Source organism: Bufo bufo, chromosome 2 (genome assembly GCF_905171765.1).
Source record: "Bufo bufo chromosome 2, aBufBuf1.1, whole genome shotgun sequence".
Classification (NCBI taxonomy): Eukaryota; Metazoa; Chordata; class Amphibia; order Anura; family Bufonidae; genus Bufo; species Bufo bufo.
Window position 1 is genome coordinate 742,940,292 of NC_053390.1, and position 27,031 is coordinate 742,967,322.

At 43.0% G+C, this 27,031-nt stretch overlaps 1 protein-coding gene across 2 annotated transcripts in view; it reads right to left on the minus strand.

Annotated features, from left to right (window-relative positions):
* Window positions 1-598: 598 nt before the first annotated feature.
* The window catches only part of LOC120990283, a 94,750-nt gene continuing 68,317 nt past the window's right edge, over window positions 599-27,031 (minus strand). For both annotated transcript variants that reach the window (XM_040419001.1, XM_040419002.1), the window contains exons 2-4: window positions 17,136-17,178; window positions 3,216-3,268; window positions 599-1,584 (exon numbers count right to left, since the gene is read on the minus strand). In XM_040419001.1, coding sequence (XP_040274935.1) covers window positions 780-1,584; window positions 3,216-3,247 — 837 coding nt within the window. In that variant the 5' untranslated portion in view covers window positions 3,248-3,268; window positions 17,136-17,178 and the 3' untranslated portion in view covers window positions 599-779. The remainder of the gene's footprint in view (window positions 1,585-3,215; window positions 3,269-17,135; window positions 17,179-27,031) is intronic.

Consider the following 27,031-nt stretch of genomic DNA (forward strand, 5'->3'; position numbering starts at 1 on the left):
AAGTAATAAATTGGTGGGGATCTAACTGCTGGGATCTCCAGTCTCCACTGATCATGAAAATATGGCCTCCATACACCTAAAGTGAATGGAGTGGTGGGTCAAACAAGCACACTGCTGCTCTATTTATCTCCATGGGACTGCCGGAGAAACCCACACACAAGTGCTCTGTGTCCTTGTCTATAAGCTTTGACATTAGAGAATGGATGACGCTACCACTATGGAAAACTGAATTACTGAAGGGTTGAACATGCTGCAAATGGAATGCATTTATTGCTAAAAAAAAAATACCCAGTGACAGAGAAACATATCCCAACGTCGTTATGCATCACGGGTGCCTCAGTTAAATAGTAGCAACTAAAGTTTATCTTCGTCTGAACAATGCACTGTATTTAACAAGTGATTTTTGACACATGAGGGCCAATGTTAAAATGTTAAATAGATTATACATTACAATTATTCCAATAAATATTAAAAGATGTTAAAAGAAATTAAATTACATGAAACAGAGACCTACTACCAACCAATGGTATTCAGAATGTCATGAACTAAAATGATAAAAATGGTCTTAATAATTAAACATCCCATTAACAGTACGTCATCCTATGCCCTTGATAATTTATTGTATATTCAATATATTTTCCTTCTTTTTTCTGATAGACTTTAACAATTTTCAGCCAGAACTTCCTGAATTCCAAAGATGTGAAAATCTAAGCTTGTCTTTCTCTAGAAAGTTTGATTCTTTCTTTAAAGTGCATCCACATGCCACTGCTGACAGATCCCTAACAGTCCTCATATTCTTCACCGGCTATTGCAGCGGCCAGTGCTGCTAGTGCTTCAGCCACATCTGGATCCATATCCTCTTCCAGGTATGGTCCATTTGTAACTAGTATACCTTTCTTTGAACCCCGTGCTGCACTTCTTTCGATAATGAGGTGAACCAATGAAGGAGGCCTTGACCTATCTATAAATACATGGTCATCTGATGGGGATCTGGATCCATGGGCAGCTGTGTATGAAGGATCTTTGTTAGAGTCATGTACATGATGTGCCTCTTTTGGAAGACTAATGAACTGTGTGATATTTCCAATGTCATTGGAGGATTCTAAGTGTAAGTTACAACTTTGGACCTCAAGTATTGCACTTTCTGTAAGAGAAATATTTTCCTGCATTGATCCAGATAGCTCATGCTGAATGCATTCTGGCTCGTCAGAATTGGTTCTGTGGTCATTTGATGTGTCTAGCCTATCTTGGCTGGAAGTAGGTGTTGACTGCAGGTTGTCATGAGATTGGGAGGAATGGGCATCTTGTTCTTTGTCATCACCTATAAAGTTCCCATTTAAAATGGCATATGATGAGAAACTGTATGGTTCTGTGGAATCTGCTTCATCAGTTCTAGCATTGATCTTTTCAGGCCCATTGTACAAATCATGTGAGCCAGTGAATCTGTCTCGTTCTATTATGTTGTATCCCTCACTCATAAGTTCACTGATCTTTATAGTTGGTGACATGGAACGGTCATGATCGTAGCTGTGTGCTTCATTCACATATCCATTTGTCGGCTGTTCTTGTGGTTTGAACATGTAACTAAAATACAACAGAAGGTTATTTGTACTTTATAATATACATGCAGATATAAAATTGTAAAAACAATATAAAATCTGCTATAGTTACCTACATTATTATCTTTACTCAATGGCTCAAATCAACAGTGCAAATACTATTCTTATTACTAGTCTTAGTAACAGATGACACGACTGGTGAGGGAAAAGGCTCTCCAGACCACCAGTGCGTTCTGTGTAGTGGACAAGAAGGCAAAGATTGCTTCATAGATCCAGTGATAGACACTGTTGTCTTTACTGTGCTGGACCTCCAGAGATCTAGACATTGATCTGTTCTCTGGCCTAGACTGCCAGGGATGTTACCATGAACCTCATTGACCTAAAACACCAGGAATGTTGGCATAAATCCCTTTATTACCTTAGACCTCCAGAAATGTTTTGCATTGGACCACCAATATTCACTAGACCACTAGAGATGTTGACATAGGTCCATCAATACCGTAGACCACCAGAGATGTTGGAATATACATTATAAAACTATTATATTTATCTGGACACATAGTATCTACCTGGTCACTCTGTGTTTGGTTGCGCACTATTTGGCAATATTTTTTACTGATTTCAATCATCTGACTTAGAGGGAACAGTGTCCAGGTTTTTAACTGCCCCACTTACTAGCTATATAAGCTTACAGGCAACATTGGTGTTGAAGCATAGATTTCCTCTGGGGGTAGGCATTGAGGGCTTTGTACCTATCTGCTGAGTGATAGATCTATTTTCTGAACTCTATTGTAAGTAAACACATCAACATAGCGTAAACTTAATTTGTTCATAAATAAAGGCATATCCTAGTTAAAACCCCAAACCTTTTGTGTATAGTACAGAATGAGGGGGAAGTGAAACATGACTTGATCTATAAATGCTGAACTAACATTCCTAGTAATTGTCAAAATGACAGACACAAAAATATATACATGCTGTAAAGATGTTTTACACTACTGTGTCTTCCAGGAGAGGACACACTTCAGAGATCAGTAGGATGAGTTGCCTCATGGTGCTTGTTTTTTCGATCAGCACATAAGGTTCTGTACTTTGTTTCCCTCTTCACATCCTTTTTTTTTTTTACCTTGGCCAATTCCTCAAGCCTTTGTTTATTAGAAATTCACTTCCCAGGTAGCTAGTAGTCCTGCACAGGTTCCCTCCACCCAATAGCTAAGGTAATGTGACAAAAGAAGGCTTTACCCCACTCTGCCTTTTAGCAGACCATTGGCTGCCTCTGATACAGGCATCTTTGGCCATCCCCCTTGGGTACCAGGCATAAGCACTATCTGTATCCTGCAACAAAATTGATTTTTAATTACTGAAAACTGAACAACCACGTTTCTGATATGTATAGTAGGAACAAATAAATCCATCAGAAAAATTATTGCTAGTGGTCTTGGGTGATTGGTCACCCACCTGCATGCAGGTATACTGTCACTCTTGTGCATCTTGTACAACATACCTCTGTTGTAATACCTTGAGCCTTTTTTTGCCCTCTTGGAATAGTACATGAGGGATAGGCACTCTTACACTCACTATTACTCATCCCACATGCACTCTGGTACAATATAGAAATACATTATATATATAAAAAAAAAAAAAAAAGCAGTATACCTGTTCAGCATTCTACAGCAGTTGCACCCCATTTGGTTAAGGTCTCTTAACACCTGTATGTAAGATAATAAAACACAATAATATGGGCAACAAAAGTCCAAAGTTAGATTATTTTGGTCGGTAAATCTCAGTAAATCAGCAAATGGTCTAGTTATTTCACCCAACACATATCAGCTGGGAGCAGTTCCATATTCCGCTATTTACACCATTTAATGTGTACTAAACAACCGCATTACTGTGATAGCCAAGGGGTTTTCTGATTTAATAGAACCCCTTTAGTGCCCCCAAATGTGATAAAATCATAAAACAATATATGCTCACTAGTGCTGGCGCTCCGGTGCTCACCACTAGTGTTGATCGAGCACCGAAGTGCTCGTGTGCTCGAGTAGAACATTTTGGGATGCTCGGGTGCTCGACAATGGAAGTCAATGGGAGAACCCGAGCATTAAACTAGGCACCCCCTGCTCTGAAGAGGGGAGGGTGTTTGGTTTATAGGAAAAGTACAGAAATTGATGGAAACACCACTGAAATGGTTCGGAAACAGCATGGGGAGGATGTCTGGATGCATCTTGGACTCCCAGGTCGCTGCTGGGAACGATGTTGTCCGAGTAGTACACCACTTTTACAGACTGACAATAATATGCACCAAACCGAAGTTAAAATCGATTTTAGAGGAAAAATTGTTAGCAAACATTCTTTCCTGTTTATTTACTTGTATATAAAGTGCAAGTGCTGCCAAAAATTTACAAGGAAGAGGCACTCCGATACAACCTGTATATCACATAAAGGAGGGCCTAATTCACATTGTGGTACAATTGTTCAGGTACTGGGACTCTTACACTCATAAAGCCTATGCACTAAGTGAAAAAGCTGCCAAAAATTACAAGGAACCGGCACTACAATACACCCTTTATTACTCATAAAGGAGCGCATCATACACACCCTTGAAAAACTGATTGATGGCCTGCTGGTGACCCTCAAAAACATTAGGGCGAGGGCCTGCTGCTGATCTGACCATCTAAAACATTAGGGGCAAGGGCCTACTGCTGAGCTGACCATCTAAAATATTAGGGGTGAGGGTCTGCTGCTGATCTGACCATCTAAAACATTAGGGATGAGGGTCTGCTGCTGATCTGACCTTTGTCGGGATTTGCTCTGGTAGGCACGGTAAGTGGACGCAATACAGAGGCAAGAACATGGTTGAAAAAACATAAGTCCAGTGTTTATTCACACACAAAAAAGGCAGAAAAGAATAAAACAATGCTTTACAGAGTCCTGGTGTTAGTTCACACAGCAAGAGCTCCCAAAATAACATAAATCACCTGGCAGGCTTTAGGGGGCCTGACTCCCAGCAGGCGGCTCTCATGCAGCTCCCAAAAACACAGAGCTTTCCCAGCTCCACTCTCACTTGGAGGAACATACCACACCCAGCCGAGCTGCTGGCTGGGTTTTTAAACCCCAGGCCAAAACCTGGCCTGGAAATGGGGAACAGCCACCCACCCTGCTCTTTGGCTGCTCCCAATAAGAACCGGCCCGGATTGGCTTTACAGCCACACTAAGTAAAACAGTGTCAGCGAGCACTAGCTGCCGCTGACACACAAAATTACCAGTTCTTATCTCACCGAGGCCAGGAACCTTGGCGACAAGTACCTTTCGTCAATGACAGACCCTTGTGCCCTCCTACCTCTTCTAAAACATTAGGGGTGAGGGTCTGCTGCTGAGCTGACCATCTAAAACATTAGGGGTGAAGGCCTACTGCTGATCTGACCATCTAAGCAATTAGGGGTGAGGGTCTGCTGCTGAGCTGAGCTGACCATCTAAAAAATTAAGGGTGAGGGTCTGCTGCTGATCTGACCTTCTAAAACATTAGGGGTGAGGGCCTGCTGCTGATCTGACCATCTAAAAAATTAGAGGTGAGGGTCTGCTGCTGAGCTGACCATCTAAAAAATTAGGGGTGAGGGTTTGCTGCTGATCTGACTGTCTAAAACATTAGGGATGAGGGTCTGCTGCTGATCTGACCTTCTAAAACATTAGGGGTGAGGGTCTGCTGCTGAACTGACCATCTAAAACATTGGGGGCGAGGGCCTGCTGCTGATCTAACCATCTAGAAAATTAGGGGTAAGGGTCTACTGCTGAGCTGACCATCTAAAACATTATGGGCGAGGGCCTGCTGGTGACCCTCTAAAACATTACGGGTGAGGGTCTGCTGCTGAGCTGACCCTCAAAAGCCTGTTGATATGATGGAGGAGGAGGACGAGAAAAGGAAGATTGAACCATATACCCTTTTTTCTGGTGGAAGGGGTTCATGGGAATACATTGTATTCAATACACCATAAAAGCCACATTTAAAGTGCCTTTATGTTCAGCCGCTTTCCTCTGGTGGAGTAGAGAAGTCAGGGGCAATCCAGGCCATGTTCATTTTGAGCCAAGAGTCAACCTGTCAGCATTTTCAGTTGATAGTCGGATGCGCTTATCAGTTATTATGCCCCCAGCAGCACTAAATACTCGCTCTGACAAAACGCTGGCGGTAGGGAAGGCCAGCACCTCCAAGGCGTAGAGTGCCAGTTCATGCCACGTGTCCAGGTTGGACACCCAATAGTTGTAAGGCACAGAGGGATCATTGAGGACGCTGATACAGTACGTACTCATTCACTATCTTCCAAAACTTTTCTCTCCCTGTGACACTAGGCCGCGCATCAGATTGAGGTTGCTGGCGGGGTGTTATGAAACTGTCCCAGGCCTTGGAGAGTGTTGCATTGACTATGTTGGAACTGCTGTGTGTTCCCCTCGTCGCCCTTCCTCAGTTGCCCAAGGAACTACGTACTCTGCCACCAGCGTTGTCAGCTGGAAATTTTTGGAGCAATTTTTCCACAAGGACCTTCTGGTATTGCACCATTTTGCTAGTCCTCTCCACGACAGGAATGAAAGATGAGAAGTTCTCTTTGTAGCGGGGGTCGAGAAGGGGGAACAACCAGTAATTGGTGTTGGCCAAAATGCGTATAACACAAGGGTCACGGGAAAGACAGCATAACATAAAGTCAGCCATCTGTGCAGAGTCCCAACAGACAAGACTTTGCTGTCCTCTTCAGGAGGATGACTCTCAATCTCCACATCCTCTTCCTCCTCTTTGGCCCATCCACGCTGAACAGATGGAATAAACCTGCTATTGCTACTACCCTCTGTAGCGGAAGCAACCGTCTCCTGCTCTTCCTCCTCATCATCATCCAATTCACGCTGAGAAGACGAATGGAGGGTGGTCTGGCTTTCACCCTGTGTACTGTCTTCCCCTATTTCCACCTCTTCCAAGTGCCAAGAGCGGAAGCTGACTGGGTAGAGGACGACCATGTTGCAGCTGGTATTCCACTACTGCTCTCTGCTGCTTACAAAGCCTGGCCAACATGTTGAACGTGGAGTTTCAGTGCGTTCTCACGTTGCACAACAGTCGGTGAGCTGGCAATTGCAAGCTCTGCTGCAGCGTTGCCAGACCGGCGGCAGCTGTAGATGACTTTTGGAAATGGGCACACACGCGGCGCACCATCACCAGGAGCTCAGGAAAATTGGGGTATGTTTTGAGAAACCACTGAACCACTGAGTTGTACACATGGGCTAGGCATGGTATGTGTGTGAGCTTGCCGAGCTCCAAAGCCGCCACCAAGTTACAGCCATTATCAGACACAACCATGCCTGGTTGTAGGTTGAGTGGCAAGTGCCACAGCTCAGTCTGGTCCCTTATACCCTCCCACAGCTCTGTGGCAATGTGCTGTTTGTCACCTAAGCAAATAAGTTGCCGCTTCCCCACTGCAGTACTACACTGCTTCCAGCTACGGACTGATGGCTGACTGGTGCTGCAAGATGAGAATTCAGAGTTGGAGGAGGAGAAGGGCGGGGGGGGGGGGGGGGGGGGGGTTGCAACCACTAATGTAGGTGGTGGCGGAAATCCTGATGGAAGTAGGGCCTGCAATTCTTGGCGTCGGTAGCACTTGTGCCATCCCAGGGTACGACTCACTCCCGGCCTCCACAACGTTCACCAAGTGTGCCGTCAGGGAAATGTAGCGTCCCTGGCCACAAGCACTTGTCCATGTGTCAGTCATCAAGTGGACCTTCCCTGTAACTGTGTTAGTCAGGGCACGGGTGATGTTACGGGACACATGCTGGTGTAAGGCGGGGACGACACACGGGGAAAAATTGTGGTGGCTGGGGACTGAGTAACGATGGACGGCCACCGCCACAAGCCTAAATGGCAATATTTCCAGGGCCAGCAATTTGGAAAGGTGCGCATTTAGTGCTATGGCCTGTGGGTGGGTGGCTGGGCATTTGCGCTTTCGTTCAAAGGTATGGACATCTGTACACTGCACTGGGACACAGAAGTGGATGTGGTAGATGATGGTGCTTGCGAAGGTCCAGGTGCAGGGCCGGAGGCATCTGGGCGTGCGTCTTGGACAGGGGATTGGCCAGCACGTAACACAGGGGAAGAGAAGGCAGTGGTGTGACTCGCAGACACTGATTGTGGACTCGGGCGTTCTGCCCAACTATTACGGTGCTTTGATGCCATGTGGCGGATCATGCTGGTGGTGGTGAGATTGCTAGTGTTCACGCCCCTACTCATTTTGGTATGGCACAGGTTGCAAATGACAATTTTTTTATCGTCCGCACTTTCCTCAAAAAAGCCCCAAACTGCGGAACACCTACCACTTGGCAAGGGAGATTGCCGCAAGGGGGTGCTCCGGGGAACAGTTGCAGGCCTGTTTGATGTGGCCCACCTTCTCCCTTTTGCCACCCCACTGCCTCTTCCAGCCTGTTGTGGTGCTGCGGATCCCTCCCCATCTGTACTGCTGTCCTCGCTCGGCTTGCCACCTTCCCAGGTTGGGTCAGTGATTTCATCGTCCACCACCTCCTCTTTCACTTCCTCACTCTGGTCATCCTCCTGACTTGTTGACTTGTTGAAGAACCTCACTTATTGCAACTGTGTCTCATCCTCATCATGAACCTCTTGAGACACTAATTGCGGTTGACTTATTGGCAACTGTCTCTCATCATCCACCTCGTGAAACACGAATTGCTGTTCCCCACCGTCATCTTTTTCTGACTGTGGATGCTCAAGAGTTTGGGAATCAGTGCATAAGATCTCCTCATGTCCCTCTTCAAGCGGGCTTGGCGAGAGGGCCAAATCAAGGAATGGCGATGAAAAGAGCTCCTCGAAATATCCGAGTGTGGGATCACTTGTTTGCCAAGACTCTCCATGGTGGGAGGAAGGAGGATCAAGGTGAGGATTCTGTTGACCAGACTCTTGGCTACTTAGAAAGGACTTTGTAGAAGACAGGTGTCACGACCATGGTCATGGTCGTGACTCAGGATCCGCATGCAGTTGCCTGCGGTTTGGTTTTATTGTCAACCACATGGTGAGGGCTGCTAGTATGTTGCCTCACGTGTGGTTGCCGCTGGCAACATGATTTGGTACTTGGCAGTATAGCAGCCTGAGCTGTTGCTAGGCAGCTTGCTGTCAAGTGCATGCGGTTGCACCTGGTTGGGTGTGTGTGTATGTATGCACTTTGTATGTCTGATGTGCACGAGGTTTATGTAGGTGTGCACTGTGACACTTCCCTTCACTGTGGCTGCCCGTGGCAACGTTTGGTATTGTGTACATGTGGTGGCAGTGTCTCGGCCTTCTGGCTGACTCCCAGGACATGGTTGCCACGCATGTCGTTGCCTGCGGTAACAGCTGCAGTGTGATGTTTATTTGGACACTTCCCCTTTAAGTGGCTTTTTCCCTAGCCTGGTTGTAGGAAAGGTTAACTCCCTTCTTAGTTTGTGAACACTGTGTGTGTGTGTGGGTGTGGCCACTTGGGGCTATATAGCTCCTGCTGGATGCCAGACTCTGAGGGGTACTTCAGCCATGGTTAGCTGAAGTCATCCTCCTGGCTAATACCATCTGTCAGTGGGGGCCATCCTTGTGGTCATAAAATTACGTTACATGGTGTTATGAAGGTGTGTGTGTGGTCTCATTGTTATTGCAGCTTATGGTCCTGGGTTCCTGTGTGATGTGTGGTGTGTGCTGTCTTCGTTTGTGTTCTGGACAGCAGCACTTGCACATGGGTTCCAGGCTTTGTTGTCTGTGGCAGGTGAGTGTGGTGTTTGTTGCATTTACCTGCCATTTCCAAAAGTTGTTTCTGTTCCTCTTGTAGCTTGGCCACTTTAGACTCCTGTTTCTCCGCGTCCAGGAGGAACGGGCTGTCTACCCAGCTCCTAGTCCAGGGATCGACGGAGGGTCAGTAGGGATCTGAGGTTCCTGAGCATGAGTCCTCCTACCTTCAAGGGCGGCTCATGCAGCTAGGAGTCAGGGTCAGATTAGGGAAGCTCTAGGAGGTGACCTGCTCCCTAATTCTGTGGTTCTGGCCAAGTAGCGACCTTTCCATCTTCTGGCATCGCACGGCTGAGGGTTTTCCCCATCCTCAGCCGTGACAACAGGGTGGTGCTTAACCGACTGGAAGCATTATCTGCTGCAATCCAACCGACCACCTGGTCGCACTGGTGTGACGTCGAGAGTGATGTCCTGCGCCGGCCTGCAAACTGGGACATGAAGCTAGGTATCGTGGATGAGTGTTTCTTGTGCTCTGGCAGCAGGCACAGTTTAACCACACACAGGGCCATGGCCTCTGAGTGCACCATCAGAAGCACGCCCAATTCCCCGTCCCTCCCTGCAGCATATTAAATGGTATATATGCTTGCAAGTATGTCACACGTACAGTAGCGCAGGTTTTGTTAGTGTATGCGCAAATAAATTAGACTGAATGTTACTGATATTTAGGATGGGCAAACGTCATACAGGAGATGAAGCACAGGTAATGTCGCTGTCACCAGCAGCGAAAAAATTTGACTGAATGTCACTGATATTTCGGATGCGCTAACGTTATACTTGAGATGTAGCGCAGGTAATGTCGCTGTCACCAGCGGCCAAACAATTGCGCTGAATTTCACAGCGCAAATGTAACACAACAAATGTAGCAGAGGTTGTGTCACTGTCAGCAGCGGCCAAACAATTGCATGTAATTTAGTCCAGGTTGCGCCAATAATATATATGGCAGCCAGATAAAACAATAGTCCTTAAAATGACTTTTGGGTCTCTAACACGTTTCACCAGTAAAACCTGCCTAACAAACAAACCAATTCCTGTCCCTACACTATTTGTCTCTTCTGCTGCAGCTCTACCTGACTAAGACTGAGCCGAACCACGTGTTATCGTGTGCTATATAGCGTTCCGAGCAGCCAATCACTGTAATGCCAGTAGCCAACATGGCTACGGCATTGCAGTGAGTGCCAGTACCTCCACTCATGTTTAAACGTACGGGGAGGAGACTCGAGCATTGCGGCTGAACATCGCGATGCTCGAGTAAAAAAGTGTTTGGCCGAGCATGCTCACCCAACACTACTCACCACTAGTTTGTGTTTACAGGCTGCAGCAATGATGTTTCTGTATAAAGCTTGTGACTGCTGCAGCCAATCACTGGCCTTAGTGGTCTTGTGCCATGTACCACTGATGCCAGTAATTGGTTGCAGTGGTCATGTGCCGCATACAGCAATGTCACCGCTGCAGCTTGTAAACACAAACCTAGAGGTTTGAACTGGAGCAGAAGGGTGGGAGACTTCGGGAGATTAATTGGTGAGTATACAATGTTTTATTGGGTTTCTTAGTCAGTCATCCCAATTAAGTAACTTTCACATAACAGAATCCTGTATCCTGTCTCATTTTTGCAAATGGATACTAGCAAATCCTGGCGGACCGCTCGATTATAATGGATTCTGTCAAGTTAGGCTACATTCACATCTGTGTTGGACGCTCCGTTCAGGGCCTCCGTCACAGAATTTGTCATAAATAGCGGAGAGATAAGTCAGCTTTTTCTCAGCTGAAAAAAATGTTCCCTTGAACAGAAGTCTAATGGATTTTATTATAGTCAATGGGATCTGTTAGGCTGCGTTCCTGTCAGTTATGTGCACATCCAACACTTCCGTTATTTTCGTTCTTCTGCTCCTAAAACATGGCAAAAAAGTGGAAATAACAAGTTCTGATGTGAAAGCAGCCTTACTATTGGGGTACAATATTTTTAACTGCAAGAATAGTGCTGCAGACTGCATTATTTTTGCCATCAGAACTACTTGAATCCCAAATGGACTGGCAAAAACTACAAAAATCATCTTCTCCTTGATAAGATAATGGAGGTAAAAATTGACCTTAATGGATCATGTCAGATCCATTAACCTCTTCAGTACACAGGGAGTACAGGTACGCCCTTATGTCCTGGTAGTTAAGGGAGTACCTGTACCTGTACGCCCTGTGTATTTCTGATCACCGCCGCGAGCAGGCACCTCGGCTAAATTCGCGGGGGGGGGGGGTCCCGGCTTTTACCTATTGCGGTGGCGGCGGGCGGCGGTGCCATCGGGTCCCCATGGGGCTGTAGGGGGGACCCGATGGCATGGAAGGCAGCGCGATGCCTAAGGAAGGCATCGCGCTGCCTTCCGGTGATGAGCCCGTGAGATCCAGCCCCCTGGATCTCACAGACCTGAAGCTGTATGAGTAATACACACAGTATTACTCATACAGCCAATGCATTCCAATACAGAAGTATTGGAATGCATTGTAAAGGATTAGACCTCCAAAGGTTCAAGTCCCAAAGTGGGACAAAAAATAAAATGAAAAACAAAGTTTAAAAAATAAAGTTTTCCCTCAAAATAATTAAAAGTTTCAAGTAAAAATAAACAAAAACGTAATTTTCCCCAAATAAAGTAAAAAAAAAAAAATGGGTAAAAAATAGGAAAAAAAAAAAAAAAGTATACATATTAGGTATCGGCGCGTCCGTATCGACCGGCTCTATAAACATATCACGTGACCTAACCCCTCAGATGAACACATTAAAAAATTTAAAATAGAAACTGTGATAAATAAACCATTTTTTGTCACCTTACATCACAAAAAGTGTAATAGCAAGCGATCAAAAAGTCACACGCACCCCAAAATAGTGCCAATAAAACAGTCATCTCATCCCGCAAAAATCATACCCTACCCAAGGTAATCGCCCAAAAACTGAAAAAATTATGGCTCTCAGACTATGGAAACACTAAAACATGATTTTTTTTTGCTTCAAAAATGAAATCATTGTGTAAAACTTACATAAATAAAAAAAGTATACATATTAGGTATCGCCGCGTCCATGACAACCTGGTCTATAAAAATACCGCATGATCTAACTTGTCAGATGAATGTTGTAAATAACAAAAAATAAAAACGGTGCCAAAACAGCTATTTCTTGTTACCTTGCCTCACAAAAAGTGTAATATAGAGCAACCAAAAATCATATGTACCCTAAACTAGTACCAACAAAACTTCCACCCTATCCCGTAGTTTCTAAAATGGGGTCACTTTTTTTGGAGTTTCTACTCTAGGGGTGCATCAGGGGGGCTTCAAATGGGACATGGTGTAAAAAAAAACAGTCCAGCAAAATCTGCCTTCCAAAAACCGTATGGCATTCCTTTCCTTCTGCGCCCTGCCGTGTGCCCGTACAGTAGTTTACGACCACATATGGGGTGTTTCTGTAAACTACAGAATCAGGGACATAAATATTGAGTTTTGTTTGGCTGTTAACCCTTGCTTTGTAAAAGAAAAAAAATATTAAAATGGAAAATCTGCCAAAAAAGTGAAATTGTATCTCTGTTTTCCATTAATTCTTGTGAAACACATAAAGGGTTAACAAAGTTTGTAAAATCAGTTTTGAATACCTTGAGGGGTGTAGTTTCTTAGATGGGGTCACTTTTATGGAGTTTTAATCTAGGGGTGCATCAGGGGGGCTTCAAATGGGACATGGTGTAAAAAAAAAACAGTCCAGCAAAACCTGCCTTCCAAAAACCATATGGCATTCCTTTCCTTCTGCGCCCTGCCGTGTGCCCGTACAGCGGTTTACGACTACATATGGGGTGTTTCTGTATACTACAGAATCAGAGCCATAAATATTGAGTTTGGTTTGGCTGTTAACCCTTGCTTTGTAACTGGAAAAAAATTATTAAAATTGAAAATCTGCCAAAAAAGTGAAATATTGAAATTGTATCTCTATTTTCTAGAATGGGGACATTTTTGGGTGGTTTCTATTATGTAAGCCTCGCAAAGTGACTTCAGACCTGAACTGGTCCCTAAAAATTGGGTTTTTGAAAATTTCAGAAAAATTTCAAGATTTGCTTCTAAACTTCTAAGCCTTGTAACATCCCCAAAAAATAAAATATCATTCCCAAAATGATCCAAACATGAAGTAGACATATGGGGAATGTAAAGTAATAACTATTTTTGGAGGTATTACTATGTATTATAGAAGTAGAGAAATTGAAACTTGGAAATTTGCAATTTTTTACAAATTTTTGGTAAATTTGGTATTTTTACTTCATTTTACCAGTGTCATGAAGTAAAATTTGTGACAAAAACTGAATGGCCTGGATAAGACCAAGCGTTTTAAAGTTATCACCACTTAAAGTGACACTGGTCAGATTTGCAAAAAATGGCCTGGTCCTTAAGGTGAAATAAGGCTGTGTCCTTAAGGAGTTAAATAGAAGCAGAAGTAATGTGGACAGCACCAGCGGATGGAAAATTATACACAGATGCAACAGACGCATTTCCTATCCAGAATCCAATCAAAGAGACAAAAATTGCCAGTATTCTCTTTAATGAAAGCTTTTGACAATTATACAGTGGTGTTTAAAAGTTTGTGAATGCTTCAGAATGTTCTATATTTCTGCATAAATGTGATCTAAAACTGCATCAGATTTTTGACAAAAGTCCTAAAAGTAGATAAAGATAACCAAATCAACAAATGAGTTGAAAATATTAGACTTGGTAATTTATTTATTGAGGAAAATGATCCAGTATCACATTTCTGTGAGTGGCAAAAGTATGCAAACCTTTAGGATTAGCACATAACTTGAAGGTGAAATTTGAGTGTTTTCAATCAATGGGATGACAATCTGGTGTGAGTGGGTGACCCGTTTTATTTAAAGAACAGGGATCTATCAAAGTCTGATCTTCCCAACAAAAGTTTGTGGAAGTGTATCATGACACTAACAAAGGAGATTTCAGAGGACCTCAGAGGAAGAGTTACTGATGCTCATCAGTGTTTGGACTCCACCAATCCACATTCAGAGATATTGTGTACAAATGGAGAAAATGAAAGATCACTATTAGGGCTGTATTATACTGGCAGATCATCGCTAACGAGTGTTCGTAGTAACGCTTGTTAGAGATGATCTGACAGTGTAGTACTGCCGCAGATTACCCGATGAATGAGCAAACACACGTTCATCGGGCAACCCAGATTTTTAAGAATGCTTAAAAATCATTGCTTGCTGGCGGCAGATTGTGCTGTCTAATCACTATCTGCTGCTGGCAAACATTTAGTCAGTATGGAGACGAGCGATGACATTATGATTGTTCCTCCTTATACTCTGGAGGAGACCGCTGCATGTAATAGAAGCAGTCTTCTCTGCTGACAAGCAAGCGATATCCGGGAAGGAACGCTACCCTCCCGATAATCGACTGCCTGATCTTTTAATGTAATACAGCGCTTACCCTCTCCAGGAGTGGTCAACCACGCCAAGAGCAATGCATGTAATAGTCCACGAGGTCACTAAGGAACCCAAGGTAACATGTAAGCAACTAATGGTTTTCTTACATTTGTTAATGTTCTTGAGTCTACCGTAAGGAGGACACTGAACAACAATGGTGTGCATGGCAGGATTGCAAGGAGAAAGTCATTGCTCTCCAAAAATAAAATTGCTGCCCATATGCAGTTTTCTGAAGATCACCTCAACAAACGAGAACGCTATTGAACAATGTTTTGTGCATGGATGACACCAAAATAGAACATGCACAAGGGGGTCACACCAGATACTGAAAGCTAAGGTTCACACACTTTTTCCCCTCATAGACATGTGATATTGGATCAATTTACTTAATACATCTTATCTTTATCTACTTTTAGGACCTGTGTGAAAATCTGATGCAGTTTTCTGTCAAATTTAAGGGCCCTTTACACGTGCCGAGAATTGAACATGTCATCACTAACGACTGTTTCGCTCATTCATCGGGTAATTGGATCGTTTGTACAGCACAAAAAATCCTTGTTTCCCGGTGGCAGATTGTGCTGTGTAAAAACAATCTGCCATCGGAAATCAACAAGACAGTATGGGGAAGATCGATGGCAATAGCGATCACCCCTCCCCATACTCTGTCTGGAGGAGATCGCTGCATGTAAATACAGAAGTCATCTTTGCTAGCGATCAGCAGATTGTCAGGAAGGAACGTTTCCTTGTCGACAATCTGCTTGTATATCATCCTGTGTAAACGGATCTTTAGGCAGAAATATAGAAGGGTTCTCAATCTTTTAAGCACCACTGTCCATGTAACATCACATATGGAGCATGCAGAGAAATACTCCTGTATAGGTCAATATGTGAACTTACATGTATCCATCAAACAGATCATAATGGATCATAACAGATTTGTCGTATCCATCATGGATCCTGGTAAAACAAACATCATGACACCAGTGTGACCATAGTCTAATTTCCTGAAGCTTTGCAATTCACTTGCATAAGGCTCATTTCTGGGTCAGGATATTTTCATATAATGGAAATATTTTCTGATGTGTATTGTCCATAGCAGAAATCTGAGGATGATATGTACAGAGAATTCCACCAAAAATAAATGATATGTGTGTTATTTCTACAGGGAAAAAAATGCTGGAAATCAGTATGGGAAGGATCCTATGTATTTGAACGGGAAACTCCATTCACATGCATGTGTGTAATAAACTTACCTGTCCGGGCTCCAGCGGTACGATCCTCAGCCTTGGCTTGGCCGCGTCGGGAGAGACGCGCTGCTGAGCCATGCCCCCCGGGTGATGGGATCACATCCTTAGTAACAAGATACAATGTCCTGTTTCTCCCTGCAGTGGGCGTCTCCTGGAGGAAATTAGCAGTGGACTGATTGCTCAGCTGCTCTATTACTGTGTACTAGTGCTCTGAGTAATGGAGTGCCGAGTCATGGACCTATCAGGTTCATGATAGAGGGACTTGGCACTCTATTTAAATCCCTTACTGGCCATACACCATTGCCAGTGATAGTCTGGTTTGGTTCACTAGCTAGGTTCCTCTGTGCTTCTTACTCTAGCTTGTCTTCTGACCACTCTCTGTCTCATGTGTTTGGTACTGTGTACTGGTGTTTGGTACTGTCTTGTTCTGGTCTCGGCTTGTCTTCTGGCCAGTCTCTCATTTGGTACTGCGTAGTCCGTCTAGATCTGACCCATTGCTGTGAGACTTTGCTTTTGTGTTTGTTGTCTGATCATGTTTGTCCGTCTCTGCAATTAATTCGAGTAGGGACCGTCGTCTAGTTGCGGTTCTGCCAAGTAGGGCTTATACTGAAAGAAGGTAGGGAAAGCAGGCTGTGTACTAGATCAGGGCTCACTGTCCTTGTCTGTCCTTACCTACAGGTATTACAATGTGATTCTGAATGCATGCAGGTGGGATTTCAGCACAGAACATGTGTGAACATAGCCTAAGGTACAGTATAAGGAAAGGCTAGCAGACAGGTAGTATTACTGTTTTTTGCTTAACAAATTCTCCCACGTCTATATAAGTACAGTAGATTGTTTTACATGAGGCATTGCTGTCAGCATACCGTCCACTTTGTAAAGTGTTTGTGCTTACACTGTGTATCCACCAGAAAGGTACAGTGTTTATTTCATATGTACTATAGGCACATCCTACAACATAAAAAACGCATAAAAACTTATAAAAAATTATTCATAATCTCTTACTATGAGTTTTAGAGCATAGAAAAGATTTGCTATGTATTTATACATATTCAGGATGTAGGAAAGTAAAGCGTACCTGCAAGATATTCCATTAAAGGTCAGAGGTGGGCGCGGCATGCCTGGAAAAGAAACAGTTTTTTCTTAGTACATAAAATAATAATAATAATTATAAAATGCACTTAAATACAGTAAATATAGTAAATTTATTTTACTCCTTTACACTTTTCAGAATTTTAATAGATTGTCATAGGGTTTTTAAAACTATTTTTAATGCCATTTTGTAATATTTAAAACATTCTGTTTTTGGAGTGTCTTAAGTCCTATAGAGAAGCCATTGGGAAAAAAAATGCCAGAAAAAGGCTACACCCAGAGCATTGTGCATTTTGAAAAAAAAAAAGGCGCAGACCCACAAAAAAATAAAAGAAAAATAAGGCCAAAACATCATAAACTCTTTGGCAGATTAAGTCTGTAGATGGTGTAAGCTTAGGCTGTCTATGGAAGTTCCACAGATACAGTATTACAGGGGTTTAGGCTGAATAATAAATCTGGTTCAGGGATAGACACCTTTTTGTCTAGTTCTATACCAAATATTGGGGTTGGTTTACTTGGAGACTTAATTGTGGTGCAAAAACATCACATCTTACACCCCCTTCCCTTCCATTGAAGCTCCACTCATTCACATTAAGCCCCGACGCCTTTTCTAGCAAGCTGGAAAAAGTGTAGAAACTCCAGTTGCGCCAAATTGCTCCTATTTACACCACTTTAGACAGATTCTAGGTGCAGACATAATAGTAAATCTGAGTCATTGTTTGTAGTTCATTTATATTTCACTATACACACAAAACAGAAACACCATGGACAATTTTTCTGAAAATTGCTAAGGCTAGGTTCACACTTGAGCGTTTTACAGCGCGTTCCTACGTGCTGTAAAATGCTCAACAGGCAAAAACGCCCCAAAATACGCCTCAAAAACGCCCGATAAAAACGCCTGTAAAAAGCGCTTATCGAATACGCTCAGGTGTGAACCCAGCCTAAGTGTGAAACTTTCCTTAAAGGGGTTGTCCAGGCTACAGATATTGAAGACCTATCCTCAGGATAGTTCATCAATATAGGATTATGGTGGTCTGACAAATAAAAATTTTTTTTTTATATGATATAAATAATAATAAATAATATAAAATCACAACCGCAATGCAAGCACAATGAGGCAGATTAATACTGCCAAATATTTAGACACATGGGGGTAATTTATTATTCCCCCGCTGGTTTTCTGGCATAAAAAAAATTTCAAACCCTGTGTTTGCAACTTTTTAAACACCATTGCCCTTGCCACTTTCCAAGAAGGGGGTGTGGGGTGGGGTGGAAGCCAGCGGCCCAGCGCGTTTATCTTTTTTTACGCTAGTTTTCTTGTGTAAAAGAAGATTGAAATCTTTCTAGGCGCATGGACTAACAGAGGATGCACCTAACTTTTGACAAGGCCTCCACCTTACCATAAATTAGGTCCTTCGACAGCACAGGGAATATGTCTGCATGGTGGCTCAGTGGTCAGCACTTGTGCATTGCAGTGCTGGGGTCCTAGGTTCGAATCCAACCAAGGGCAACATCTGCTTGTGTTTACATGGGTTTCCTACAGGTATTCCAGTTCTTTAGATTGTGAGCCCCATTGGGGACAGCTTGATACTAAATAATGTCTGTAAAGCGCTGCAGAATATAGTATCGCTGTATAAGTTAGTAAAATAACGGACTGGTGTAATACGCTGGTCTATGATAAATTGCCTCCATGAAATTCAGGATAGTCAGAAATTGCACAATGTTAGATGTTTTACTCTTTCTAATGCCAGTTCAAATTTAGCTTATTTGGTTCATTATTTTGTACCAAAAAACTGGCACTCGGCAATAACAATGTAGCATGTTTTACGAATACTTTACATCATGTGCTCATTTCTAGATACTTTATAACACTGGGGCAGAATTACTAAACCTAGACCGGCTGTGTAGACCTGCACCAGATTTATCACAGGGGCTCAGGCTGGATAATGAATGTGGTGTAGGGATGGACACTTTTCTCTGACTCCATCTATTGACTAGCTTACTTTGAGACCGAATTTTATGCCAGAATTGGCACAAAAAGTTGCATCTTAAGCCTGCCCTCTTTCCCGCGAATCCATGCTGCATTCAGGATAATTCCCATCCCTTTTCAAGCGAGTTGGAAAAACCTGTAGAAAACCTAGTTAAGTCAAATTGCTCCAATCTGCACCTCTTTTTGGACAGATCCTAGGTGCAGACACTTTAGTAAATCTGGACCTGTGTCTAGTGAGACACAAAAAGTGTCTTAAACACTTAATAAATGTGGAGCACGGCATGTACAACATAATTCTGGCTCAATTTGATTTATAAATGTGCCCGAACACATATACTGTACGTATTGAGCATCACCATAACCATAGGAAATTGTTATATTATTTACAATGAGTGAATGGTATAAAAACACAATAACAAGTATTCCCCTAAGTATATAAATTAATCCCACACATATACTGTATGCACCACCGATAAGTGGTGACAAAACAATGTGCAACTACCCAAAAAAAACAAAACAAGGCATCATTTAATCAATTAATAAGTACTATGTTTCACCATAAATCAGGATGACCTGTACTGTATGCTAGTGCTCCAACGTTCTTCTCAGTTCTCCTCTACTCAGCTACATACATTAGTGACATTGGTGCTTTGCCATTATACCCTGTAGGCACAAACTATACAACAGCTGCACAACCCTCAGACGGGAGAATCTTTATTCATCTCATGTCGGATGCAGCCGCACCCATAATACAGTTGTTCAGGCAATAGTTTGTGAAGATCAGACATTGATAGATCCCTGTTCTCTAAATACAACTGGTAGCCAACTCACACCTGATTGTGATCCCATTGATTGGAAAGACCTGACTCCAATTTCACCTTCAAATTACCATCTAATCTTAATGGTTCACATACTTTTGCCACTCGCAGACATGTCATATTGAATCATTTCCCTTAATAAATAAATAGATTACCAAGTCTAACATGTTTGACTTATTTGATTATCTTTATCTACTTTTAGTATTCATGTGAAAATCTGACGTAGTTTTAGGTCAACTTTATGCATATAGAAAATTCCAAAGGGTTCACAAACTTTCAAGTATGTATATATATATATATATATATATATATATATATACACAGTACAGACCAAAAGTTTGGACACACCTCATTCAAAGAGTTTTCTTTATTTTCATAACTATGAAGGCATCAAAACTATGAATTAACACATGTGGAATTATATACATAACAAACAAGTGTGAAACAACTGAAAATATGTCATGTTCTAGGTTCTTCAAAGTAGCCACCTTTTGCTTTGATTACTGCTTTGCACACTCTTGGCATTCTCTTGATGAGATTCAAGAGGTAGTCCCCTGAAATGTTTTTCACTTCACAGGTGTGCCCTGTCAGGTTTAATAAGTGGGATTTCTTGCCTTATAAATGGGGTTGGGACCATCAGTTGCATTGAGGAGAAGTCAGGTGGATACACAGCTGATAGTCCTACTGAATAGACTGTTAGAATTTGTATTATGGCAAGAAAAAAGTAAAGAAAAACGAGTGGCCATCATTACTTTAAGAAATGAAGGTCAGTCAGTCAGCCGAAAAATTGGGAAAACTTTGAAAGTAAGGGCTATTTGACCATGAAGGAGAGTGATGGGGTGCTGCGCCAGATGACCTGGCCTCCACAGTCACCGGACCTGAACCCAATCGAGATGGTTTGGGGTGAGCTGGACCGCAGAGTAAAGGCAAAAGGGCCAACAAGTGCTAAGCATCTCTGGGAACTCCTTCAAGACTGTTGGAAGACCATTTCAGGGGACTACCTCTTGAAGCTCATCAAGAGAATGCTAAGAGTGTGCAAAGCAGTAATCAAAGCAAAAGGTGGCTACTTTGAAGAACCTAGAATATGCCATATTTTCAGTTGTTTCACACTTGTTTGTTATGTATATAATTCCACATGTGTTAATTCATAGTTTTGATGCCTTCATAGTCATGAAAATAAAGAAAACTCTTTGAATGAGAAGGTGTGTCCAAACTTTTGGTCTGTACTGTATATGTGTTCAGATGAGTGCAAAAAATAGATAATCTATGATGCCCTAAGCTTTGAGAACATGAGTAGTATACCTGTATTCAAAGGTGGGGCAAGCTCCCTTGGTACCCTTGACAAGAGCTGTAGATAGAAGTTTCTTCACCCAGGTAAGTTGTATACAATACATAGTGGTAGTTATATCACAAACTGCTATACTACTCACATAGTGCAGATTCATAGCATGATATACACGTACAGCACATTAAATATATACAGATTAAATACACATACACACACATATATACAAATGACACATATTACATTCACATTAGAGACACATGCATACACATTACACACATATGTATACAGCATACAGTACATACATAATACACATTACATACACATGTATACATATACTTTATACGCATGCAGACACATTACACCCACACATAGTCACACACACTACACATACTTATGTCTCCGGCAGATTGCTGCCACATCCCAGCAGTTGAGAGGGAGTCACGTTGCGGCTTTTTCTGCCTCTGAACCAGACCTAGTAGCACTACTCCTGATCTCAGAGAAGAAGGGTTGTACAATATTCATACCTAAAAGGGGCGCAGCTATAGGGGGTACAGAAGTAGCCCAGGAGCCTGAGGGGGCTCAAAGACCAGCCACATAAGAAGACACTGGTATTATAGAAAGTGTATGCTGGTCAAGTTACACCTCTGACTGGAGGTAAGGGGTTAGGTAAAGAATTTGGCATGGAGGTGGTGGGTACCGTTAGGCAGCATGAAGGCTATGTGCTTCCCTGGCAACAAAGTGGGAAGGGGGTCCCAAGCTGAACTCTTGCACCAGGGCCCATGAACCTTTAGCTACGCCCCTGATACCTAATATAGATAATCCCTGAAATTCGATTCTGGTCTGAATCAGTCACCTGTTTCGATTTGGGAATTAAAATATTCAACCCAAATCAAGTGACCCAATTGCCTAGAAAAGTCTCTGTCTATCTCATTCTCCCTCATGTACTCCGTCTCTCTTCTCCTGCATCAAATCACCAAAATTTGGGTTCGTTAGAATCATATCTTTTTGCAAAATTTGTGCTAGATTTTCACATTTTATATTCGATTCACTCATTTCTAGTCCCTGATTCATTTTTTACCCCTCACGTGCGCATATACAACCATTTAACAGCGACCAACCAGACAATGAAAACTGTCTAATAAATAAAAATTGCTGATATTTTTGAGAGAATAAGTTTGTAGATCAGAAATATGTTTCGAAAGAATAACCAAAGAAGAAAACCCGCTGGAGTTTTCTAGGTAAATGAAAGACATTTTTATCATCATGTTGTGAATGACACACACAGTTGTGCATACGGCTTAACATTCGGGCAGATAGAGCCAACCGCAGACTATTATGACAGTCCATGTCTCCATGGCTGCCCCTGAGAAGTCATATTGTCAATCTGTGCATTATCCCCAGTCCATGTACAAAGCACACGGCTGTAGCTGGATGCCGCCCTGAGCACACATTACAACGCAAATGCAAAGTGCAGGACATGGACGTCTTATCTGGAGGAGGCGCTTCTCACAACCAGAATGACCGGCTCTGTACCTTTTCATGGAAACAATTTGCATGTTGGCTGAACAGCCTCAGCTAGTGAGTTTTACACGAACCACCACACCCTTCTTTGTTTTTCAGTGCTTGTCAATTTTAATACAGGTCCTTAGGACATACATATTTGATGCTGCCATAGCTTACAGTAAAAATCCCAGTACAAAATTTAGGTAAATCCATAATTTCTGATAGGAATTTATGATCTGTGTTCTTTCACAGTGAATATACTTTTTTTCAAGGCATTTGGGTGACAACCAGCTTTCCCATGTACCTGACTGATAAACCTGGTTTAGGAGTTGACTGACCATAGACCCTTCTGGGCTAATTCCTGGTTGACCGATGCCCAGTGGCAGTGCCAGGTACCCAGCTGGTTCCTTGTCCCGCAGTTCACCTTCATGGGCTTCAGACCTAGTCGCCTGATCACTATGTGGTGGTAAAATAGTGCAGACGGTCACAAGGCAATGACATCATCACAACTGTCTGCTTCAAGTGGCAGGTATCTCAAGCCGCAGGCCAGAAGAGGCTGGCAGTCTGCACCAGGGGAAGCGGAGTGTAACAGTACAGGTGAGTATTATTATTATTTTTTTACTTGCTATAGGCGGCATTACTGGCCCACTATAGGGGACATTGTTCTGACACTATAGGGGACATTAGTCTATGGGGGGGTTCTACTGTGGTACTAGTCACTGGGGACACTATAGAGGGCACTATTTGGAACTAAAGGAGTATTATACATTGAGAGTATTATAGTGGGTATTACTTGGGTACTAGTCACTGGGAGTACTATAGGGGGCATTACTCACTGGGGGCACTATAGTGGGGAATTACTGGGGTACTAGTCACAGGGAGCACTCTACGGGGACAGGACTGGGGTACTATAGGGACATTATTGGGGAATGTTAATACTGGGCCATTACTGGGGGCGCTATGGGGGGAATTTTTAATACTGGGGACACTATACGGTTCATTACTGGGGGCATTTTTTTTATATTGCAAGGTACTATAGGAGACATTATTAATACCAGGGGAACTATGGGAATTTTTTTTATTACTAGAAGCATTATAATTCTTGGCATTTTTGTTACTGATGGACTGATGGCACTATAGAGGGCATTATTACTACTGGGGCACTTTTTTTTTTTACAATGACGGGCTCTGTGCCGTTTATGACAAGGTGTTATAGTATTTGGGGCATTGGGGAACACAGTGGTCCCAGTATTAGGGGAGGCAGGATGAAATAGTTGGGGTAGCAGGATGGGGAGCTTGTGTTGAGAGGGTGGGGAGGATGACGGAAAAGTGTGTAATCCGAAATATTTATGTGGAAAACTTTGCAGAGATGAAACATGGCTGAAAGAAGTCGACATGGCGGTCTTGACCGAATGAAAAAGATGAGCAAAGAGAACGTCCATATCCGTCCGAGAAGGTGTTACTGAATGTATGAAGTCGCTAGTGTAGATTTTAGTTTAGGCTCATGGACTGCCTGAGGATGCACCTAATTTATGACAAGGTGTGCGTCTCGTTATAAATTAGACTCATTCTCCAGTGCAGGGCATAGTGCAGACTGGCATATTACACCAGTCTATGATCAATTTCCCCCTAGTTTGGAAGTAATATTCTGGCTGGGGTGCTGTGAGTCAGAAACTGGACAACCCCTTTAAGGGATTAAATGCTATGTACTTTTTATTTTTATATTTTTACTGAAATGCTAAAAAGCATTTTTGTGATTAGATTCTATAAAAAAATTTGGCCTGGAGTCGGATCCCCGACGATCTGATACTGATGACCTATCTTGAGGATAGGTCATCAGTATCCGAAACTGGACTCATCAGTATCCGAAACCGGACAACCCTTTTAAGAACGTGACATACTTTGGTACTTAAAAACACTGCTATTTATATTTTTATCTTTGCATTTCAAAAGCCATAGATTAAAAAAAAAAAAGTTGTTGACATATGAAGGCTTTGTTTTATGGGATGAGTTTATGAGTGTAGGACAGTTGGGACACTGAGGAAATAAGGAAATACTTTACAGTATAATGTGAAATTGCTATTGATTTCTGAAGAAGAAGGTTGTGCATGAGTAAATGTTGTCATACTCATTCGATGATTGTTGGCTGAACCCAAGGACCATCTAAAGTGTATTGGGGGTGCGCCAATCAACCCCCAAGGCAGATGTTGAGTCGTGAATGCTATTTTTTGACATGCCCTGTCCTGTTTTTCCCAAGGGAGATAAGCTACCACCAGAGATGTCTTGCAGAGGTTTATTCCCCTCACAAGTAATAGCAGTTGCATGAACTCATGCCATGAAATCTGGCAGAAGCAGCTTTACATCATGCCGGCTCAATACACACGCTTATCAGATATAGCCTGATGAAGGGCATAATATGTAAGCCCGAAACGTTGCTTTCTAAAATGATGTAAAGTCCGGCTGAATAAAACACTAATTGCATCGAAAATCTCTTGTGGTGTGCTGTCTGAAACTCTGATTAACCATTTGAAGAATTCCTGAGGTGGAGTCATGGATAATACGTGACGAGCACCCATTCATTTGCCAGTTATCTGCCGAGTGCTGTGATCTACTGTGAATTAACAGCTTTACATCTAGATCGCTACTCGTACTGTATATTGAACTGAAGCTCATATCATTGCCTTATGCTACCTATCACAAAAAATTACATTACGCTTTCCAAGACTTATATCCTGATGACCTATCCGCTGGATAGGTCATCAGTATCTGACCAGTGGGGGTCTGACAACTGGGGCACCCGCCGATCAGCTGTTTGAGAAGACACAGGTACTCCTGGGAGCGTCGTGGCCTTCTCTCATCTCACCAAGCCCATAGCCGTAAATAGTATAGTGGCTGGATTAACCACAAGTGACTGTCTTTCTTCTGGATTCCGTTTTTCACCTTTTTATAATACTGGCACTTGGATATCGGGATTGTTCTTTATTATCAGCACATTGGGAATTTGTGTGTTTTTTTCACACTTTTTGTATAGGTAGTAGATGTATTGATTATATTTGCTCAGACAATACCCCCTTACAGCGGGAGCCTCTATGCGTATATAGATTGCATGGATCTGACACCAAGCGCTTGCACTTTTGACACGATTTGTAATTTTCTCTGAATACACCTGCACTTTGCGGAATCCGCCCAAGAACACCCCCACGCCCGGCTCCAGCGCTGTGGAACTCCAAGGGGAGAGGCAGAGCCGACAGAGGGACGGTAATCGGCGTTCTTACGTCGCCCCACACATAAAAACGACAACAGTGCGAGAGGCCGCGGTCGGCAGATTCGACTCGGGACCCTCACGCTACCTACACACTCTGAAAAGGCTTACTCGCACTTACAAAAGTGGCGACCCCTCTAGGGGGCCACCACACCAAGCACTTGCACTTTTGGCACAATTTACAATTTACAATTTTTTCTGAACGCACCTGCACTTTGTGGAATCTGCCTAAGAACACCCCCAAGCCCGGCTCCAGCGCTGCGGCACGCCAAGGGGAGGGCCGGAGCCGACAGAGGGACGGCGCTCAGCGTCTTTACGCCGCATCACACATAAAAAATGTTCACGTACCACGGACGGGTCCGGCGGACGGGTCCGGTGGTCCAGGGGACACGCCCGTCTGAGCCCGCCCGGGCCAGAAGGGTCCAGAGAAACCAGAGCGGTCACCCTGGGTCGCATACCTCACATCTGCGAATCAAGTACGATTCACAACAACTGCTGGCACTACAAAACAGGGGCACAGATATCCCTGGTGCTATTTTAACCAAAGCTTTTAAACTTAAGATTTAAAAACACCTATTCTTAACCATTCGCCACAAACCATAGATAGCACAGACCTAAAATATCCAGAACAAAATAAACGGCCCCCGAAAAGAAAATCCCTCCACACTGACCTAAGATGTGCCTTAATAAACGCCAGATCGGCAGTTAAGAATAAATATGGAATTCGCAATCTATGCATAGATAGAAACTATGAATGTCTGTTCATTACGGAATCATGGTTTACAGAAAAGTCCAGGGTAGACATCGGGGAAATTCTCCCACCAGACTACAACATCATCATAAAGAATAGGCCTAACAAACAGGGGGGAGGGATAGCGATTGTACATAAAAACACAATAAAAATAACAGAAATTAACCTTCCCACGGAAAACCCATCATGGGAAACACTCATAGCACGTCTGACGTTAGAAAATAAATATACAATAATAACAGCGTTATGTTACAGACCCCCAGGACCCCG